General features: G+C 36.9%; 1 protein-coding gene across 4 annotated transcripts in view; it reads right to left on the bottom strand.

Moving 5' to 3' along the window:
* GSK3B (glycogen synthase kinase 3 beta) overlaps positions 1-22,387 on the bottom strand; it is a 285,006-nt gene that overhangs the window by 192,063 nt on the left and 70,556 nt on the right. For all 4 annotated transcript variants that reach the window (XM_036746202.1, XM_036746204.1, XM_036746201.1 and 1 more), the window contains exon 2: positions 1,611-1,804. In XM_036746202.1, the coding sequence (XP_036602097.1) occupies positions 1,611-1,804 (194 nt within the window). The remainder of the gene's footprint in view (positions 1-1,610; positions 1,805-22,387) is intronic.

The following is a 22,387-nucleotide window of genomic DNA, read 5'->3' as shown; positions in this document are numbered from 1 at the left end:
GGAGCTAGGAAGCAGGTTGCCCTCACTAGAGAGCTTCAAAGGCTAAATGTATCACAGAGGGGGCTATTTTTCAGGTTCAGCTTAGAGCAGATGTACACTGAGGTCTTTCTTAACAGGAGACTTCTTTGATTGTTCAAGAAATAGACAAGAATTAGTTACTCCTCAGTCTTTTTCCTTGGAAACACAGCAAGAAGTTTAATGTCTATCATGCTATAAATACAGATGGCTATATAGTGTCCCATCTTACTAGCATAAAGGAAGGTAATCTGATAATTTTTGCCTAAACTAGGAGTGGGGAACCTGCAGCCTCAAGGCCACATGTGGCCTTCTAGGACCTTGGGAGCAGACTTCTGAGTCCAAGTTTTACAGAACATTTCCTTGTATTCAGGGGATCTGCTCTGTGAAGTTTGAATTGAAAGGGGCCACACTTGAGGACCTAGAGGGCCACATGTGGCCTCAAGGCCACAGGTTCCCCACCCCAAAACCATGGGTCTGGAGAGAGCCTCCCTAAATTTATCCACCAGGGTTTGGCTTTTCACTACCCATATGAACTCAGTGTCTTCAAGTCATTGTTTCTCAAATCAGAGGTCCCATCAACCCAGTCTTTCTCATACAATTTAACCTGAAATTGACTCTTCTATGAATACCTCAAAAGGTCTGCAAAATCCTTAAGGAAAAGAAATGAATTCTTCAATGAATTATAATCTTGTTACTCTAAGGGAGTGAAGGTATTTCATTTTGAAATGACTCATACACTGGGTAAGAATTAATGGAGTTCTGAATATCCCTCATTCTGATTCCACTAAGGAATGAACCCTGAACATTGCCTATTTTAGAGATTGGAAAGTGGAGTCAGTCAAAGAGGCACAGAACAAGTGGCCAGAAAAGCTGAAAAATTCTGATAGTGTGTGGCATCACTGTAGTAAAGAGAACAAATTTTATCTAGGAAAAGACAGTGGTGAAGAGTGACAAGTACAGGCACAGTCTTAATACAGACATACTCTTAGCTTGCTCTTATACTTCCACCCAAAGAAATATGGACTGAATTAAAGAAGCTGGTGGCACAGGTAAATATTTAGAAATAATACAAATTTCATATGCTTAACTGAATGTTGGCAGACCTAATTATTTTTGAATGTCAGCTGCAATAGTACATTAATGCATTAGTGCATGGTTTAATTTTAACAAATTCTGGAGGATACTGTGTTAACAAACCAGTAGACTATCATTTTCTAGAAAAATTCTTTCTGCAAGGTTTAGTAACTCTATTTCCTTCAATGCAAAAACACCATTTGTAGAGATACATATTTTTCCCTCTCCATTAAGACTACTACCTGTAAGGCCCTATGTAAGACAGAACATATTTTCTTAAAAGAAACAGAAAAGTCTAAGGAAAAGTAAAACACCTTCCATTTGAATAAATCAGCATCCCAACTCTAGCCCTACTACTCCCAAACTAGACTCTTTGAACTATATTTGCTGAACAAGTTAAAATCTTTATACGAGTTACTAAAAAATTTGCCCAACAGAAGTGAATGAAAGAAAACATGATTAGAAAAATAATGACATTAAAATAATCACAAAAACATGTAAAATAATGGAAATCTCACCTTAAATCTCTTGTCCTGCAGTACTTTTTTGATGGCAACTAGTTCTCCTGAATCACAAAGTTTGGCTTGATACACTACACCAAACGACCCATTCCCGATCACCTTAGTGTCTGTATAACTGACTTCCTGTGGCCTGTCTGGACCTTGTCCAGGAGTCGCCACCACTGTTGTTACCTTGCTGCCATCCTTGTCTCCTGGAAAAGAAATCACAAAAAGTATAGTATCAAAATAAATCTTCATAAACAAAGAAATCTTCTAGACTCTGGATGCATTATTACAATTACAATTAATCTAAATTAAGACTGCTCGAGTGTGACGAAAAATGCTTGGGAAGGTTATCTTAAGTCTTAAGTACATAAGCAGTTTATTTGGAAACTCCACAAGTACATATAATGTATGAAAATTTTTAAAAAATGAAATCACATGAAGCAGAAAATCTCTAAGCACACAGTCATCATTTGGTGGACTAGGATAGAGAACCTTAGAATGTTAATGGTTAATATTTTTTTATTTACTTCTAAAAGAAGATAATGAAGCACCTGAAAATAAGATCTCAAACAAGGAAAATAGGTATTAAATATAGTAAAAAGTAAGAATGTTAGATTAACTGAAAATAGAAATTAAGAAGCACTGTGGTGTAGTAGAAAGAACGTTGGATCTACAGTCAGAGAACATGGATTTGAATCTGTGCGACCTTAGGAAAGTCATTTACCATCCCTCCCTGGATCTCAGTTTCCTCCTCCATAAAATAGTTTTAGAACTGGAGTTATAGGGTTCCTCCTGACAATATCTATAAGCTCATCTATCACTGTCCTCCATATAGCATGGAACATTAAACCATGAAGGCACTATCTATTCCAAAACCCTACTATTCAAGGAATCATGGAAAATTACAGATAAAAGGAATATCAAAGATCTAGCCAGCCTTTTCACTTTACAAATAGGCAAATTAATTTGTTATACAGAGACCACTCAACAGTAAAATCAAAATATACTTCTTTTATACAAAGATTTTAATTTTTGACATTTTACGATAACCTTAATAGGTTATTCTAAAACCCTCTAACATATGCATAAGTGAATGCTTAATCAAATATATGCCCATTTTACTTAATCTATCCTTATTTCTATTTTAATGTATATTATTAATAAAACAATATAATTAAGCATATCTGTAGCTGTATGAATCACTTGATCAAACACTGAGACTAAGGATTTTGGTTTCTTCTTAGACATATTACTTTTGTTCCCCTAAATAGCTACACAAGATCAAGGTGGCCCTAGCTAACCATCTGGAAAATGTATATCCCTAATCACAAAGGGGACTCAAGCAAGAAAATATATATGTTTATCATCACTACTAGAAAAACACTCTGCTATATTCTAGGGGTCTTATAGCCATGAGCTAAGAATGCATTTTTTTTACCTTTTAAAGTACATTTTTATTTCAAATGAAAATGGAAAAACCATTCTTAAATAGAAACAGGCAGTGACACCTGTTATGTACTATTTATGACAGATCAGAAAAAGCAATTTTATTTTATTTTTTTGTCTTAAAAAAACCCCCAACATGCTTCGGGGATTTTTTTCATTTATTTGTTGTCTTCTCAGTTTTTTTTTCATTATGCAAAACACTTCCACAATAATCATGTTGTGAAAAACTGTATTTCCCTCCATCCTCATCCATGTCCCCCTTTATTCAGTTTTCTCCCTTGACCCTGTCCCTTTTCAAAAGTGTTTACTTTTGATTACCTCCTCCCCTTATCTACCCTCCCTTCTATCATTCCCCCTTCTTATCCCCTTCCCCCTATTTCCCTGTGGAGTAAGATACCCAATTGAGTTGGTATGTTATTCCCTCCTCAAGTCAAATCCGATGACAGCAAGATTTACTCATTCCTCCTCACCTGCCCCCTCTTCCTTTCCGAGAGAACTACTTTTTCTTGCCATTTTTATATGAGATAATTTACCCCATTCTATCTCTCCCTTTCTCCCTCTCTCAATATATTCCTCTCTCACCCCTTTATTTTATAGATATCATCCCTTCATATTCAACTCACCCTGTGCCCTCTGTGTATATGTATATTCCCTTCAACTACCCTAATACTGAGAAAGTTCTCATGAATTATAATCATCTTTCCATGTAGGAATGTAAACAAAACAGTTCAACTTTAGTAAGTCCCTTGTGATTTCTCTTTCTTGTTTACCTTTTCATGCTTCTCTTGATTCTTGTGTTTGAAAGTCAAATTTTCTATTCAGCTCTGGTCTTTTCACTGAGAAAGCTTGAAAGTCCTCTATTTTATTGAAAATCCATATTTTGCCTTAGAGCATGATACTCAGTTTTGCTGGATAGGTGATTCTTGGTTTTAATCCTAGCTCCACTGACCTCCAGAATATCATATTCCAAGCCCTTCAATCCCTTAATGTAGAAGCTGCCAGATCTTGGGTTATTCTGATTGTGTTTCCACGATACTCAAATTGTTTCTTTCTGGCTGCTTGCAATATTTTCTCCTTGACGTGGGAACTCTGGAATTTGGCAAAACATTCCTAGGAGTTTTCTTTTTGGGATCTATTTTAAGAGGCAATTGGTGGATTCTTTCAATTTCTATTCTACCTTCTGGTTCTAGAATCTCAGGGCAGTTTTCCTTGATAATTTCTTGAAAGATTATGTCTAGGCTCTTTTTTTTGATCATGGCTTTCAAGTAGTTCAATAATTTTTAAATTATCTGTTTTGGATCTATTCTCCAGGTCAATGATGTTTCCAATGAAATATTTCACATTGTCTTGTATTTTCTCATTTTTTTGGTTCTGTTTTATAATATCTTGATTTTTCATAAAGTTACTAGCTTCCACTTGCTCCAATCTACTTTTTAAGGTAGTATTTTCTTCAGTGGTGTTTTGGACCTTCTTTTCCATTTGGCTAATTCTGCCTTTCAAGGCAATTCTTCTCCTCATTGGCTTTTTGGAGTTCTTTTGCCATTTGGGTTAGTCTATTTTTTAAGATGTTATTTTCTTTAGTATTCTTTTGGGTCTCCTTTAGCAAGTCATGGCCTTGTTTTTCATGATTTTCTTGCATCACTCTCATTTCTCTTCCCAATTTTTCCCCTACTTCTATTACTTGCTTTTCCAAATCCTTTTTGAGCTCTTCCATGGCCTGAGCCCAATTCATATTTTTCTTAGAGGCTTTTGAGGTAGGCTCTTTGACTTTGTTGACTGCTTCTGGCTGTATGTTTTGATCTTCTTTGTTGCCAAAAAAAGATTTTATAGTCTGAGTCCTTTTTTGCTACCTGCTCATGTACCCAGCCAACTACTTGACCCTTGAGCTTTTTGTCAGGGTATGACTGCTTGTAGAATAGAGAGTACTTTGTCCCAAACTTTAGGGGCTGCACTGCTGTTTTCAGAGCTACTTCTACTCCACTGTCACTGCCACTCCTCTGCCACACCAGCACTCCTCTGCCCCCAAGAACTGCCAGCCAGGACCACAACCCAGATCCCAGCAGGACAACCTTGCCTCTGAGCCAGCAAGTGCTCCCTGCAGTCCCGCTGTGATCTGCCACTTGATTCCTCCCACCAGGTGGGCCTGGGGCTCAAAGTAACCGCAGCTGGAGCTCTAGAAGCAGCCACAGGAGCTTCCTGCTGTTTCAGCCACTGCTGTGCCACCTCCGCCGCCCCCAGGCTGAGGCTGGACCACGCGCTTCTCTTACTCTGATCCAGAAGTTTTTCCACTAACCTTCTCTGTTGTTTTTGGCGTTTGTGGGTTGAAAAGTCTGGTAACTGCCACAGCTCAGTGATTCATGGCCCTACGGCCTGCTCTGCCCAACTCCAGGTCTGGTTGGTTGCTCCGCTCCCAGCACCGTGCAATAGACCCTTCCCAGCAACCATCCAGGCTGTCCTGGGCTGGAGACCTGCTTCCCTCTGCTATTTTGTGGGTTCCTCAGCTCCAAAAATTGTTCAGAGCCATTTTTTACAAGTGTTTTGAGGGATTTGGGGTAGAGCTTAAGCAAGTCCCTGAACAGCAATTTTAAATTCAAAGGAAACTAAGTTATAAAGAACATATATACATTGTTTTGAGTAACAAACAGTGTTAATTGGTATCTTATAAATTTATGTTATACAACTTCAAATGGGCCTTCACTGCAGCAAGGGAGTACCTTCATTCCTAAGCTTCCCTATCTTACACCCAATAGAAGCTATTCCAAACCTTTTACTCCCTCCTCAAGCCCCACCCCCCACTCCTCCTTCTGCCTCTCATTTGAGGAACTTGGCCCTGCCTTTTATTGAAAATGGAGGCCAGTCAACAAGGTCCCTCTTCTCCCATTTTCTGCATTTCAAAACTGTGACATCATCTCCCACTTTATTCTCCTTTCCACTACCTGTCAAAGAGAGCCCTTCTTGCCAAGGCCAATGCCTCTACATGTGCACTTGAACCCATCCCCTCCCATCTTCTTCAATGGACTACATCCTCAATTATTCCTCCTCTTGTTAATCATCAACTGATTCCTTCTCTACTAATTTTAAACATACCAAAGTCTCTCTTATATTTAAAAAACCTTCGCTAGACTCTATTATCCCCTCGAACTATCATCCTATGTCTCCCTTTCTCAAATCAACTTATGTGAAAAGGTACTCTATATTTGCTGACTTCACTTCCTCTCCATTCAGGCTATAACCATTGCAATCTGGCTTTCAACCTCATCTTTCAATTAAAATTGCTCTCTCTACTATTACCAATGGTCATATTGTCAAATTTGATGATCTTTTTTCAGTCCTCTTCCTTCTTGGTCTGCATTATTTGATACTGCTGATCACCCTGTTCTTTTGGATACTCTTTTCTCTGTGGGTTTTTTTGACACTACTCTCTCCTGATTCACCTCCTACTTGTCTGACTTCTCCTTTTTGGTGTCTTGCTGGTTCATCATCTACCTAACACTCCCTAACTGTGGGAACTGCCAAAGATTCTGTTCTGGATCATCTTCTATTCCCCTCTATGCTCTCTTCATAAACTCATCAGTTCCATGGGTTTAACTATCAGCTTTATGAAGATAATGCACAGATTAGAGAGAGAGACAGACAGATCCAGCCCCAAGATCTTCCCCAAGCTTCAGTCTCAGACCATCAACTAAGTATGGTACATGTAAAACTAGAGACACCTTAAATGAGACATGTCTAAAACTGAACTCACTATCTTTTCCCTAATACCTTCCCCTCTTCCAGACTTCCTTATATGTATCAAATGCACTGCTCTCCTTTCAATGCCTCAGGTTCATAATCTGGGCATTATCCTAGCCTGTTTATTCTCCCTCATCCCACATATCCAAACAGCTGCCAAACTTTACTATTTCTACCTTCACAACCTGTCTCACATTCAACCCTTCTATCTACTCACATAATTACCACAATATTAGGCCTTCATTATCTCCAGACTGCACTACTGCAACAATCTCCTAACTGTCTGGCCTCTCATCTCTCCAGTCCACCCTACACAACACTATACTGCCAACTGATGATTTTCCATAAGCACGGATATGACCATGTCCTACCCTGTTACTTCCAGGGTCAAATGTAAAATTCTCTTCTCAGCTTTTAAAGCTCTTTAGAGCCTTCATAAATCTCTTCCTACCTTTCCATTTTTCTTATCCTATATCCCTTCCACATACTCTGCAATCCAGTGATATTGTCCTTCCTTGCATAAAACATTCCATTTTCCAACTGCAGGCATTTTCACTGACTGCCCATGCCTGGAATTCTCTCCTTTCCTCATCTCTGCTTACTGTGCTTTCTTCAATCCTTAGATTAAGTTCAACTTTACCCAAGAAGCCTTTCACAGGACTCCTTAATCATGAGCACTTAATCTTAGTGCCTTCCCTCTGAGAGAATCTCTAAATGATCCAATATACATTTTGTTTTTAACATAGTTGTTTGCATGTCATCTCCCCATTGGATTGTGAAATCCTTGAAAGGAAGGAGTGTCTTCTGCCTTTCTTTCTACATTCCCAGTACTTAGAACACATAGCTGGTGCCTGACAAATGCCTGTTGACTATTCAACCAATTCCAGTCAATTCCTATTACCTCTAAGATCAAACTAGTCTGTTCTACTCTCTGATATACACATATGCACTTACACATATACAACGTGATATATATAATCTATTACATAGGTATAACATTATGCCACAGATATATATTTGCTTATATCTGATCTGTTATATGATGTGATATACGTATTATATAGACATGTCTGCTACACACATGATGTTATATATCGCATTATTTATGTGTGTATGTTAATTGTTTATACGTTTTGAATACTAAACTCTTACCAGAAAATTTTAATACAAATTTTGTTTTCCCATTAAACCACTTGATTTCTAATCCTCAGTGTATTCATTTTGTTTGTGCAGAAGCTTTTCAGTTTCATGTAATCAAAGTTATCTCTTTTTTTAACTGTACTTCTTCTTTGGTTAAGAACATATCTCTTACACATAGCTATGAAGGGTTCTAATTTTTTTTATACTATGGACTTTAATATTAATGTCACCTATCCATTTAAAATGCACTGTGGTATAAAGTGTTGGTCTAAATTTCTGCCTGACTACATTCCAATTTTCCCAGAAGTTTTATCAAATAGGGAGTTCTTTCCCAAGTAATTTATGTTTTCTAGTTTATCTGTGCTATTGAATTCCATAGTTTCTGATTCTCTCTTGCCTAGCCTGTTCCACTGCTCTACCACTTTTTTTAAGTCAATACTGGATGTTTTAGGTGACTGCTGCTTTATAATATGGTTTAACATCAGGAAATGCTATTTCCACTTTGCTCCTACCTTGTTTCTATATTTCCCTTGATATTCTGTAGATGTTTTATCTTCCAAATCAATTTTATTATTTTACCAAATTCTATAACTATCTCTCTGATAGTTTGATTGATACAGCATTAAAAGCATAAATTAGCTTTGGTCTTTTCATTTTTATTATATTGGCACACCCTAGCCATGAGCACTGAAACTTAAGTTGTTTGGGTTTTTTTTTAGATTTCTTTAATGAGTACTCAGTAACTGAATCCATGCAGGTATTTTGAATGTTGCATTTTGCAGTTATTTGGAAGTGAATTTCCTTTTCTATTATTGCTTCTTGACTTTGTGACTATGTAGAAAAGCATTTGAGTTTTGAGGATTTATTTTATAGCCTACAATTTTGCTGAAGCTACTGTCTCAATTAGTATATCTTTGTTGATTCTCTAGGGTTTTCAAATAATCCATCATATCATCAGCAAGTTGGGATAGTTTTATCTTCTCTTTATACCTTTAATTTCTTTCCCTTTTCTTATTACTGTTGCTAGTGTTACCGAAATTGTATCAAAGAACAATGAAAAGACTGGACATCTTTGCTTTACTCTTATAGTTACTGAAAAAGGTTCTAATGTATCCCCACTACAAATGATGCTTGCTTTTGATCTTAGATATTTTTTGACACTAAAAATAAAAAAGGTCCCTCTGCAGTTATACTTTATAGGGGGAGGTTTGTATAAATATGTGTTGTACTTTGTCAATAGCTTTTTCTACATCTACTGGGATAATCATATGCTTTGGGATGATTTTATTCTTAATAAGATTAGTTGATTTCCTAATGTTGAAACATCCTTGCATCTTTGGTATAAATCCAATTTGGTCATAATGAATGCTTTCTTGGATGAATCACTGTAGTCTGTTTCAAATTATTTTATTTAAATAGATATTGATTAATAATATTGGTCAATAGTTCTAGTACTATTCTACTTCTGTACTTTATTGTTCCCTGTTTCAAATATTAGGGTTCTATTTGCCTCATAAAAGGAATCTTCTTCAATTTTTGAGAATATTTTCCAAGTTTGATAGAATTTTCTTGTAAATCCATCAGGAACAGGAGGTTTTTTCTTCCCCCTTTCCTTTGGTAATTCCTTTATATTATTTTCTTTTTTGATACTGGATTATATAAGAACTCTATCTGGTCTTCTGGTGGTTGGGTATTTTTTATTTTTAAAAGTATTTTTTTGTTTTGGTATTGTTTTGTTAGCATACAACTGTGCATATTCAGTTCTGCAAATCTTTGTTATTTGCTAAGGTGATTTCCCCTTGGTCATTTGATAGTTTGTTAATTTGGTTTCTGTCTTCTTTATAATCAGATTGCCTAAAAGTTTATTAATTTTACTAGTCTTTTCAAAGAACCAACTTTTAGTTTTATTCATCATACCTATAAATTTTTGCCTTAAAATTTATCTATTTTTCCTCTAATTGAAAAAAAAGTATCCTCTTTTATGGTTATTTTAGGTTTGTTAGTTTTCTAGTTTTTTAAATGTATAATTAGTTTATTAATCCTCTTTTTCTATTTTGTTAATGTACATTTGTAAGGATTTGATTTTTCTCCTCAGGACAATTTGAGCTCTATCTGAAGAATCTTGTTATGTTGTTTCCTCTTTATCATCTTTCACATAATTATTAACTCTTTCTATGTTCTTTGACCCAATTATTGGGTCAAAAGTAATTGACCCAATTATTATTATTAGTTAGGATTTGATTATTAGGTTTCTATTTAGGCCTGTGTCTTTTGTTCTTGCTGCCTGAACTCACTGATATTTTTATTGCACTATAGTCATAAAGGAAGTATTTATACCATTTCTGTCTTTTTTTACTTTGTAATATTCTCCGTGTCCTAATACATAGCCAGTTTTTGTAAAAGTTGCAAATAGTGCTAAGAAAAATTCCATCTAAATTAGGATTTTTTTCTTTTTCCAAATTAGGATCTCTCTGTCATCCAACCCTCCCACCCCGAAACACATTACTTTGTCTCTTCAGTTATTTTAACTTATCTATCCTTAAACCCACCCTCCATTTGTTATCCCTTTCCACAGTTCTGGAGTTCTGCTTAACTTATTATTAGTTCTTTTTTCTAGTTATTTAATTGTTTCCTCCTTTTTTTCCTCAGTTAAGTAAGCAAATAAAATCCCTTTTCCAATCTTCTTTTATTTTGTTTGCAAGTTCAATCTCATTTTCTTTGTCTTTTTCTAAAAAGAATTTCTTTCTACTCCAGAAATCAACAGGCTTTTTTTTTTTAGGTATCCACTTTGGTTTGGAAAGGGGAAAAGAATGGCAGTGGAGAATGGTAAAAGAATACCAGAGATGATTCAACATGGGTGGTGGTAGCCAAGAAACAATTTAGGCTAGTATGCCAAACAAAATGGCTCATTTGGCAGGTTACACTTCACTGGGGTTTGGTGAGTGACTCTGCATGTTCAGGGATCACCACACTTCTGATAATCTAATATGGAAAGGTCATTCATTTCTGTAGAGATAGGTAGTAAAACTGAATAAATCAATGTTCTTTTCTAGCTGTCAGTTTATTTATTGGTAGAGAAAAGGCTATTTTTTAAAAATACCTTAACTACATTTGATTTTGGATTTTGTCCAAAGTAGAAGCATAAGAAAAATGTAAATTAAAAATCAACTCATCGTATAATGTCCTAAACACTAAGCATTTAAAGCTTATCAGATGAAATATGTTGTTTAGCAATAAGAACAAGAATTTTATTCATCCCTTTCAAGTGATTAAACTTCATTCAAAATTTAAAATCATAACTACGCTTCATATCCAAGAAATCCTGCACCAGTGAGTCTGATACCAGCTTTCCTGGAACACACAGTACATCAAGTCTCACTACTATTACATGACCCTGCTCATGACATCAAAATCCATCTGCAATTTCACTGCATCTCCTTTCTGAGGATTACCTAAATCCAGGAAAAAAAAGAGCAATGACTAAATTCCAAACTCCCTTCTGCTAATGACATATCTTGATTCCTTTAGGCCCTAGCTTTTCTAAAAATCTCAAAGAATTCAGAATCAACAAGTTTAAACTCTGTAGCACTAAAACCTAAAACTACATTTCTCTTTTTTTTAAAGGCAGGCAAATCAGTTTCTATTACATAAATCTTTGGCAGATACCACAAAAATAAAAGATAGCACACCTCAGAATAATCAAAGCAGCACCATCATAGAAATAGAGTATTTCACTGTAGGTGGAACTGTGAATTGGTTTAACCATCCTAAAAAACAATTTAAGAAATATACTAGAAAAGGCATTTTGACCCAGAAATACTAATAATGGACATATATATATGTATGTGTGTGTACACACACACACACACACACACACACTCTCTCCCATGGCAAAGGGAATGGTCTCATGTATACAAAAATATTTTTAACATCACTTTTTGTAGTAGCAAAAAACTGATGCAAAATGGATGCTCGTGAATGGAGGAATAGATGGAAAAAGTATATATGTTAATGTAATGAATTATTACAACATAAAAAATGAATAGGAAGAATTTGGGAGTTATGGGAAAATTCATATTCATATGAACTGATGGTTCTGCTTACTTCACTCTATGAGAGAATAGTTTAATACAATGACCATAATAATATAAAGAAAAACAACTTTTAAAGATATTAGAGGCATGTAGGTAGCATATAGGACTTGAGACTGGAAGAGCTGAGTTCAAATCCTGCCTCAGATACTTACTAGCGGACTGACCTTGAGCAACTCAACCTCTCTCAGACTCAGTAAAACAGGGAGAATTATAGCACCTACCTCACAAAGTGGCCATGAGGATCAAATGACATAATATTTGTAAAGTTCTTGCAAGACAAAGAAATTAAATTAAAATATCTGAACCCTGATCCATACAGCAAGCAGTCTTGACTATAAGAGGACAATGAAATACACTTCCTTCCTCTTGGCTGAATAGTGGTTGACTAAGTACATAATGAGGAATCTGCTGTCAGATGTGGCTGATTCAGTGGCTTGTTTGCTTAAATATACTGCACTGTGTTTGGAGAAAACATCTAAGGAATGGGTGTGGGTCAGGGGAACTACAGTTTATAAGGGGAGGGTGGTAGGGGATTCACAGGATAGCAAATTCAGTCAATTCATATTCCTCACACAAGATACTCCATAACCAAAGTGGAGCATTTTCACTGGTTGTTCCCCCAGTCTGAAATTCTCTCCCATCTCATCTCCACCTCCTACCTTCCAGGGCTTCCTTCCCATTTCAGCTTAGGTCCCTCCTTCTGCAAGAAGCCCTTCTCAGGCTTCACCAATCTTATTGCTTTTCCTCTGAGATTATTTCCACAGATCCTGTGTATATCTTGTTTACATATAACTATTTGCAAGTTGCCTCCCCCATTGGACTATGAGCTCCCTGAGATTAGGAATCGTTTTGGGGGCCTTTCTTTGGATCCCCAGCACTTAGCACAATGCCTGGCACATAGTAGGTGCTTAATAAATGCTAGTTAGTTATTTGTGAGGTTTTTTAATAACCCAAAGGGAATTTTTATGCAACTCAGTTCTGGGCATCTCAAACTTAAGAGGAAAGTGTCTGTAAATTATTCTGTATCACATTTATGCAGTAACTAATCATCTTGGGGATAGCCTGGAACCTACCTAGGTTATGACCAAATAATATCATAAGATATATTTCATATTTAAGGAGTTAGATGATCTTAGAAAAATCAATAATGATATGTTTTGCCTTCCAAAAAGTTCTTTATGTTAACAATGTGACATAAAGTACAAAGTGACTAGTTTTTTTTTTCTTCCTAAGGAAAAAACTCTTCTGGATTAAGTACAGAAATGAGAAACACAGCAATCAAGTAAAGCATTCAGAATTGAATTCTGATTGCATTACTTTAAGATTCTATAGTTTAACAACTGTGCCATAGCTAAACTACAAAACCGAATCTTGTAATCTTAACTTCTCTAATAAACAGACCTAAGAATACATCTGCAAACTTTTTTTTTGGCTAAAGACTCTGAAAGCAGAGAATAACAGTCTACTCCTAGTGTTTCTAAAAAAAAAAAAGTTTTATAAATTATATTTTCAGGCTCTGGTAAAGGCTATGTGAAGAGGAAATAACATCTCATGACAATGGTATTTTCTTCCCAATAAAAGTGGAAGCTCAATATTCCCTCTAAGCAACTAAGGAACTAATAATACATTGTAGTTTTTCCTTATTTTCTTGCAAACCAGGATGCTGTCCCAAGAGCAATGGAAAGGATCTTAATGGAAAGTGACTTACGCAGCATAATGATTATCCTGGGATGGAAAACTCAAAAAGATCTGGAGGAAGAACTCGTATCATCGGGGTAGACTGACCCAACCAAAAATTCTTCCCAAAGGGCCTGATCAAGGATCCTTACTCATCTATGTAGTCAGGAATTCTACTTATAAGGATTTCTCTAGGCATATTTCTGATAAGGCCTTTTCCCTTTTCCTTTGCCTGATTCATTCCCCATGGTTCTGAGCACTGCTAATATGATATACATATTTCAAGAGATTTTTAGAAAAAATAAGAAAAATAAAAGAAATCAGAAGAAAAGGAAAAGGAGGAAAGCCAATGTTCATAAAAGATGATTTGCATATACTAAAAATAAAAGTAAAAAAAATTTTAATCTACTAAATTACATTAGGGGCTAAAGCTAAAGCTGAAGAGCAAGGCAAAAAAACAAAAAACCAAACCAAACCTACAGTCCTAGATAATTCAAAGTTGTCTCAAAATGTCAATGGAAACATCAAGAATACCAGCTCTTAAAAACTGCAAACAGTATTTCCTTCATAAAGAAAAATAAGATGTGTTGATCAGATTTCCTTTTTCCTTGGAGTCTGTTTTGATTATATCCACCCAATTTCTTCTGTTAAAATGCAGGTTAAAAAAGTAAGAACAGACATTCTTGTGGGGCGGAGCCAAGATGGCGGCTGGTAAGCATGGACTAGAGTGAGCTCCGTACCCGAGTCCCTCCAAAAACCTATAAAAATGGCTCTGAACCAATTCTAGAACGGCAGAACCCACAGAACAGCAGAGGGAAGCAGGGCTCCAGCCCAGGACAGCCTGGATGGTCTCTGGGTGAGGTCTATTCCACACGGAGCTGGGAACGGAGTGGAGCAGAGCCCAGCCTGAGCAGCGTGGACCATCCAGACCAGAAGCCGGGCGGAGGGGGCCCTAGCGCCCTGATTCAGTGAGCTGCGGCAGTTACAAGACTTCTCAACCCACAAACACCAAAGACTGCTGAGAAGGTTAGTGGGAAAAGCTGAGGGAGTAGAAGGAGTTCGCGGTTCGGCTTCCAGCCCGGAGGAGGGGGGGGGGGAGGGCGGGCAGCGGAGGTGGGGCAGCTACAGCTGTTGTTACTTCCAGCTCCAGGCCCACCTGGTGGGAGGAATTAAGTGGCGGATCAGAGCAGGAGTGCAACAGCCTGCTGAAGATCTAAGCCCAGTCTGGACTGGGGGTCCTTGGGGAAGGAGGAGTGCGGCTCTGACAGAGCTGACACCTCCCCCCCAAACGTAGAACATAGAACTCGTTAGTCTACAAGCAGTCATACCCTGCTGAAAAACTCAAGGGTCAAGTTAGTTGGTTGGGAATATGGCCAGGCAGCGAAAACGCGCCCAGATTCAGTCTCAGACTTTGGATTCTTTCTTTGGTGACAAAGAAGACCAAAACATACAGCCTAAAGAAGACAACAAAGTCATAGAGCCTACAACAAAAGCCTCCAAGAAAAACATGAACTGGCCCCAGGCCATAGAAGAACTCAAAAAGGAGTTGGAAAAGCAAGTTAGAGAAGTAGAGGAAAAATTGGGAAGAGAAATGAGAAGGATGCGAGAAAACCATGAAAAACAAGTCAATGACTTGCTAAAGGAGACCCAAAAAAATACTGAAAAATACACTGAAGAAAACAACACCTTAAAAAACAGACTAACTCAAATGGCAAAAGAGCTCCAAAAAGCCAATGAGGAGAAGAATGCCTTGAAAGGCAGAATTAGCCAAATGGAAAAGGAGGTCCAAAAGACCACTGAAGAAAATACTACTTTAAAAATTAGATTGGAGCAAGTGGAAGCTAGTGACTTTATGAGAAATCAGGATATTATAAAACAGAACCAGAGGAATGAAAAAATGGAAGACAATGTGAAATATCTCCTTGGAAAAACCACTGACCTGGAAAATAGATCCAGGAGAGATAATTTAAAAATTATTGGACTACCTGAAAGCCATGATCAAAAAAAGAGCCTAGATACCATCTTTCAGGAAATTATCAAGGAGAACTGCCCTGATATTCTAGAGCCACAGGGCAAAATAGAAATTGAAAGAATCCATCGATCGCCTCCTCAAATAGATCCCAAAAAGAAATCTCCTAGGAATATTCTTGCCAAATTCCAGAGCTCCCACATCAAGGAGAAAATACTACAAGCAGTCAGAAAGAAACAATTTGAGTATTGTGGAAACCCAATCAGAATAACCCAAGATCTGGCAGCTTCTACATTAAGAGATCGAAGGGCTTGGAATGCAATATTCCGGAGGTCAATGGAGCTAGGATTAAAACCTAGAATCACCTACCCAGCAAAACTGAGTATCATGTTCCAAGGCAAAATATAGACTTTCAATAAAATAGAGGACTTTCAAGCTTTCTCAGTGAAAAGACCAGAACTGAATAGAAAATTTGACTTTCAAACACAAGAATCAAGAGAAGCATGAAAAGGTAATCAAGAAACGGAAATTGCAAGGGACTTACTAAAGTTGAACTGTTTTGTTTACACTCCTACATGGAAAGATGATGAGTATGATTCATGAGACCTCAGTATTAGGGTAGTTGAAGGGAATATGCATGTATATATATATATATATATATATATATATGTATATATAGGTTTATGTATATATATAAGTGAATGTGTATGTATATACCTATGTGTATATGTATGTATGTGTATATATATATGTGTTTATTTATATATATATATATATATATATATATATATACATATATATATGTAAAAGAGAGAGAGCAGACACAGGGTGAGTTGAAAATGAAGGGAAGATATCTAAAAGAAATAAAATGAAATTAAGGGATGAGAGAGTAACATACTGAGAGAGGGAGATAGGGAGAGATAGAATGGGGTGGATTATCTCACATAAAGGTGGCAAGAGGAAGCAGTTCTATGGGAGGAGGGGAGAGGGCAGGTGAGAGGGGTATGAGTGAACCTTGCTCTCATCAGATTTGGCCTGAGGGGGAATACCATACATACTCAGTTGGGTATCTTACCCCACAGGAAAGAAGAGGGAGGAAGATAAAAAATAAAAAATAAAAGGCAGGGGGATGATGGAGGGGAGGGCAGATGGGGGTGGAGGTAATTAAAACAAACACTTTGGAAAGGGGACAGGGTCAAGGGAGAAAATTCAATAAAGCGGGATGGGTTGGGAAGGAGCAAAATGTAGTTAGCCTTTCACAACATGAGTATTGTGGAAGGGTTATACATAATAATACATGTGTGGCCTAGGTTGAATTGCTCAACTTCTTAGGGAGGGTGGGTGGGAAGAGAGGAGGGAAGAGAATTTGGAACTCAAAGTTTTAAAATCAGATGTTCAAAAACAAAAAAAGTTTTTATATGCAACTAAAAAATAAGATACACAGGCAATGGGGTGTAGAAATTTATCTTGCCCTACAAGAAAGGAAGGGAAAAGGGGATGAGAGGGGAGGGGGGTGATAGAGGGGAGGGCTGACTGGGGAACAGGGCAACCAGAATATAAGCCATCTTGGAGTGGGGGGGAGGGTAGAAATGGGGAGAAAATTTGTAATTCAAACTGTTGTGAAAATCAATGCTGAAAACCAAATATGTTAAATAAATAAATTGCATTTAAAAAAAAAAAAAAGTAAGAACAAATAATGAAAAAAAATGGCCAGGAAGCTGGTCAGAATAGCAATGATACCATGACGTATGGATAATTTTCAATCATTCATTCTAATAACTGGGCAAATAGTGACACAAATAATCCAAAAATCATACAGCTTTGGCTTCTGAGTTAATGTGTATATGTATATATGTGTACATATATAATTTCAGAGGTCAGCTATGAACTCTGCTCAATAATTCTGAGATTATCAACATTAAATAATAAACTAGAAGACAAAAAGATGCTCATCAAATGTTTGTGCTCTCTCATGGAGGATATGTAATATAATGGAAAGATCACTGAATTGGGAGTCTTTAAAACTGTGTTCAAATCCCAGCTCTGGTAATTACCATTTATAAACTTGGGCAAGACACTTGATCCCTCAGGATCTCTGTCTCCTCATATGTAAAATAAGATGGTAGACATTATTATATGGACAATCCTTTTCAGCTCTAACTCTGTGATGCTATCATCTCAATATAAGCTACAAGAAGAAGTCTGAGACTGTTTCACTTTTGCCTGTATATTCCCAGCATCTAGAATGCTCAATTGAGAATTCCTTATAAATAGTGAAGCTATTCAGATGTTCCTCATTGTGATGATTACATAAAGTAAAGCACTCCTAAACACCACAGGTCCTCCTTAATGGGGTCAATAGCCATTCGAAATAAACCAGCCTTAAAAGAAAATTCTGTGTAATTGAAAAAACAAATGATGGTCTAGAGAAAAGACTGAAAAACATTCTTCTCTTCTGATACAATGGAGAGAACATATGGCTCAGAAGTCAGAGGACCTGTGTTCAAATTCTGCCTTTGATAGCACTTGTACAACCTTTGGCAGAATATAACTGGAAAAGACTATGGTCATTTGGTAGAATGGTAAAACCAAAAGCAACAGAACTTATTCTTTTCAAATACCTACCTCTCAACTTGACACGTAGCTGGTACCTTTTATGTACAAGGAATTATTGGTACAAAGACAAAAACTAGAGGTCCTGCCCTGAAGGAGTTTACATTTAATTAGTGGATAAAACATTTTACTCATTCAAGCAATGCAAAGTAATTTAATAAAGAAAAGAGCAGTAACCACAGATGGTGTGGAGAAGGGGAAGAATCAAGAAAGGCTTTACAAGTATGGGGCACCATGATCTGAAATCTTAAAAGCTCAAGATTTCCAAGCAAAGCACATAAAAAAGTAAAGGGGGCAGGGGTGGGGTGGGCAGGAGATGGAGGTAGGAAGCATAAGAACATCCTATGGTTAAGCGAGGAAATCTGAAACACCAAAATGACTTAAAAGATCTGCTAGTATATCCCAGTATAGCTATAGTAAAGAATGCTTAAAAGAGGAAAATCTAGAAAGGTAATCTAGAAAGGTAAGTGGGAGTCAGGTTTTGGAGAACTTTAAATGTTAAATTAAGGCTTTTGTCTTTTAACTTAGAGGCAATAGGGTTCCACTGAACATTTTGAATAGGGGAGTAATATAGACTTATGCCTCAGGCATATTATTTTGGCAAATGTGTGGGAGCTGTTTGGAACATATTGTGTTTAAGATGCCAAAGGAACATCCGTATGAAGTCAAATAAGGAGGTGATGGATGACTGGAATTCAGGCAAAAAAAAAAAAGGGGCACTGAGTATATAATTTTTTTCTTTTTTTTTTTTGAGGGGGTAAGGCAGGGCAATTGGGGTTAAGTGACTTGTCCAAGGTCACACAGCTAGTATGTCAAGTGTCTGAGGTGGGATTTGAATTCAGGTCCTCCTGACTCCAAGGTTGGTGCTCTACTCACTGCGTCACCTAGCTGCCCCGGAATATATATCTATATCTATATTTATATGTCTTTGTTGTGTTTGTCCTTCATTCTCAAAGAGGACCATGACATCAGGGAAATGACGACATGACTTGCAGTTGACTTTGACTTGAGGGAGGGAGGGTTGTGTAAGGTCACCAGCCTCACTTTCTCACCCAGAGTCTTCTGGGTCCAGTGGCCTGATATTCACCAGGATAACTGGAGATAACCCAGGATTCGTTGGGAGACCCTGACACTTTTAGGCTAAGGTCTTTTCAGTTCTCACTCTGAGTGAGGTAATGCCCATTCACCTACTTTCAAAAGGATAATAAGTGAAAACTGATAAGATCACCAAGAAAGTGTAGATAGAAAAAGATCTGAGACAATACTGGGGAACGAGGGGGGAAGGAAACATGTTAACAATTATTGAGTAAGATACAGATGGTGAATGAGTAGGTCAGAAGTGAACATATTATGACATTTAATTAAATAGGCAAGCTCCTGAGTTAGTATATACATATAGTATATACATATAGTATATACATACGCATAGAATAGACAATGCAGATACAACGAGAGCTTCAAAGCATTTTGGAAATTGGCAGTGCTTTCAGTTATCATAACTTTATCTGTCACAAAATTGCTTCTTTTTAATACCAATGTTCTCATATTGGAATCATATGGCAATGATGGATTATAAGAATCAAAACTGTGTGTGACACAAAAGACACAAAATTGTGGCTATAAAGTATATTGCAATACGTCACCAGACTTCCATCAAAGAAGAGGTAGGTCAGGAATCTAACAAGAGTGAGGGACAGCAAATGAAATCTAACTGCTGTACAGCTATCTACAAAATACTAAGAGAGAAAAGCTTCTAGAACATTTGGTAGATTCTTTATGAAAAGATAGTGACAAGAATGACATAGGAGAAGGCATAGACGACTACCCAGTGAAGGCTTCAATCAGCCAAGAATTTTCATAGATAATATAAAGGATTCATCAAAATAAGTACAATTTTATCTGATACTCTAAAAATTTACAGCACTTGGGGTGGAAAACAACTTATTTTTAAAATAGTATTATAAAGCTATAAGAGTTTACCATATGGTCCCTTGCTCAACTCCTCCATTTCCTAATTCTAGATAGAGACTGTACCTTCCAGCTGATCTAAAAGCACCAACATGAACAGAACTTTTTATTCAGGTGTTGCTTATTTGACCAATATCTTACCAAAGATTGCAGTGACCCATATAGCTATCTGAAGTGAAAAAATCTTTCCTTATCACTGAACATGAAAAGGAGATATAATGCATGTCTGAAGGCTAAATATAAATTTCTCTTAGTGAAAGGGATTTTCTTGTCTGAAATCATTAACAACACACTGAAAAAACATCCGTAATTTCTCTAAATTTATTAAAATTGAACAAGATCAGACTGAGGCCCAACCCAATACACACACCCACACCCACATGAGCATGTATACACACACACACACACACACACACACACACACACACACACACTCTCTCTCTCTCTCTCTCTCTCTCTGTTTTATTTGGTGTTGAATTACTGCTTTAAACTTTAAGATATACATATATACTTTAAAATACATCTTGGTCTTTTAACAGCAATGCTATCTGCCGCTACTGTGGCTGTGTAAGGCCAATGACACCAGCACACAGGAAGGCTGAAGCACAGGTTCTTTGATCTGCTTTTCTAAGGAAAGCAACTTAAAGGGGTTTGCAATCTCACTTTAATGAAACATATATATCTCACATACTTAGTTCAGGGGGAAAAGTAAGCAGGAGGAACTTCTGAGCGAATACAAGCAGAAATTACAAATACAGAAAATATAAACAAAGCAAATAACACAAATCAACAGACAGGCTTCTAGCTGTGTGATCAAAGCTATACATACATAGGTACCAGAAAGAGAAGCACCAACATCTGGGTTTTCAAAGCCTGGGGGGGGGGGGGTAGGGGTGGTGCTCCTTAACAGCTACCCAGAGTCTCCACACCAACACTCTTCCAATGAGTGAGCCCCCAAAACAAAATGCTAGCCTCAGAGTATACATACACTTTTTCAAGGTCAGAGAGCTTCATACCATACGTGCCCTAATTAGCAAAAGGGTGTGGGCCTTTCTACAAACAAAAGCAAGATTCAATCAAAGGCACTTGATTGCCTTAGTGCTGAGAAGCACTCCAAAAGAAAAAACAGTAAAAAGTCCCACTTTGCTTGACCTTGCAGACTTTTACAATCTTAAAAGATTTTGTACTACATGTGAAATAAGATGCCTGAAATTTGGGAAGATCTGTTTTAAAAACTTGAGAAGCTTCTCATATACATGCCTACATGTCAAGGGCAGCAAAACTCAAATATAGTTAAAGCTTTCTATCTCAGAAAGTGGGGTGCTAAATTAAACCAACAGAGAATCATTCTCAGTAGTTAAATATAATAAAGAGGGTACCATGGAATAATAAGAAACTCAATGTAAATAGGCAATTATAATTTACCTCTCTTTTTAGCTACAAACTCAAAAGTTAGCCAAAATGAAGATGAGTCAAATGAAAATAGCTGTCATGGAGGCCATTTTGCTGAATTCTATTTTTTAGTATTGTTTGTTATTATTTATTGATTATTATTATCTATTGTATTCCATATTATTGTATTATGTATATTCTCAAGTACAATGCCTGAGTCCACTGTGGCTTCAACCCTATTGTCCCTCAATCTAATACCCCAGGAAGGCCAAGCCAGGCATATCCTGATATCTCCCCCCAGATTCCAAAATTAATTTTATCTATTCCTTCCTTCTTCACCTTTCTATCCCTATTACTTGACTATTTTAAACAAGAATTGCTGGAAAGCAGTATGGAAAAGATTACGCTTTTTGGTTTGGAGCAATATCTTACACTATACACAGTAAGCTCCAAATGGATGAGAACAGAAGATTAAAGGTCATAACTGCCCCCCCCCACACACACACAGGACACACTCATGGACATAAACCAGCAATGACTAGGGGTGAGGAGGAAGGGAGGAGAGAGATTATTAACCAAACAAGGATAGAGGTGATCACAAAAGATTAAATAATTTAAATTACAAAAAATATAAAAGCTTTTACACTAACAAAATGAATACCACTGGGATAAGAGTGAAGCAGTCATTTGGGAAAAAAGACCAAAGCCATTCCCCAATGAAGAAGTAAGTGATTATGAATTAAACAGTTCTCAAAAGA

Source organism: Trichosurus vulpecula, chromosome 2, assembly GCF_011100635.1.
Source record: "Trichosurus vulpecula isolate mTriVul1 chromosome 2, mTriVul1.pri, whole genome shotgun sequence".
NCBI lineage: Eukaryota > Metazoa > Chordata > Mammalia > Diprotodontia > Phalangeridae > Trichosurus > Trichosurus vulpecula.
The sequence above is the reverse complement of the archived record's forward strand: the minus strand, read 5'-3'. Positions and strand labels throughout refer to the sequence as shown.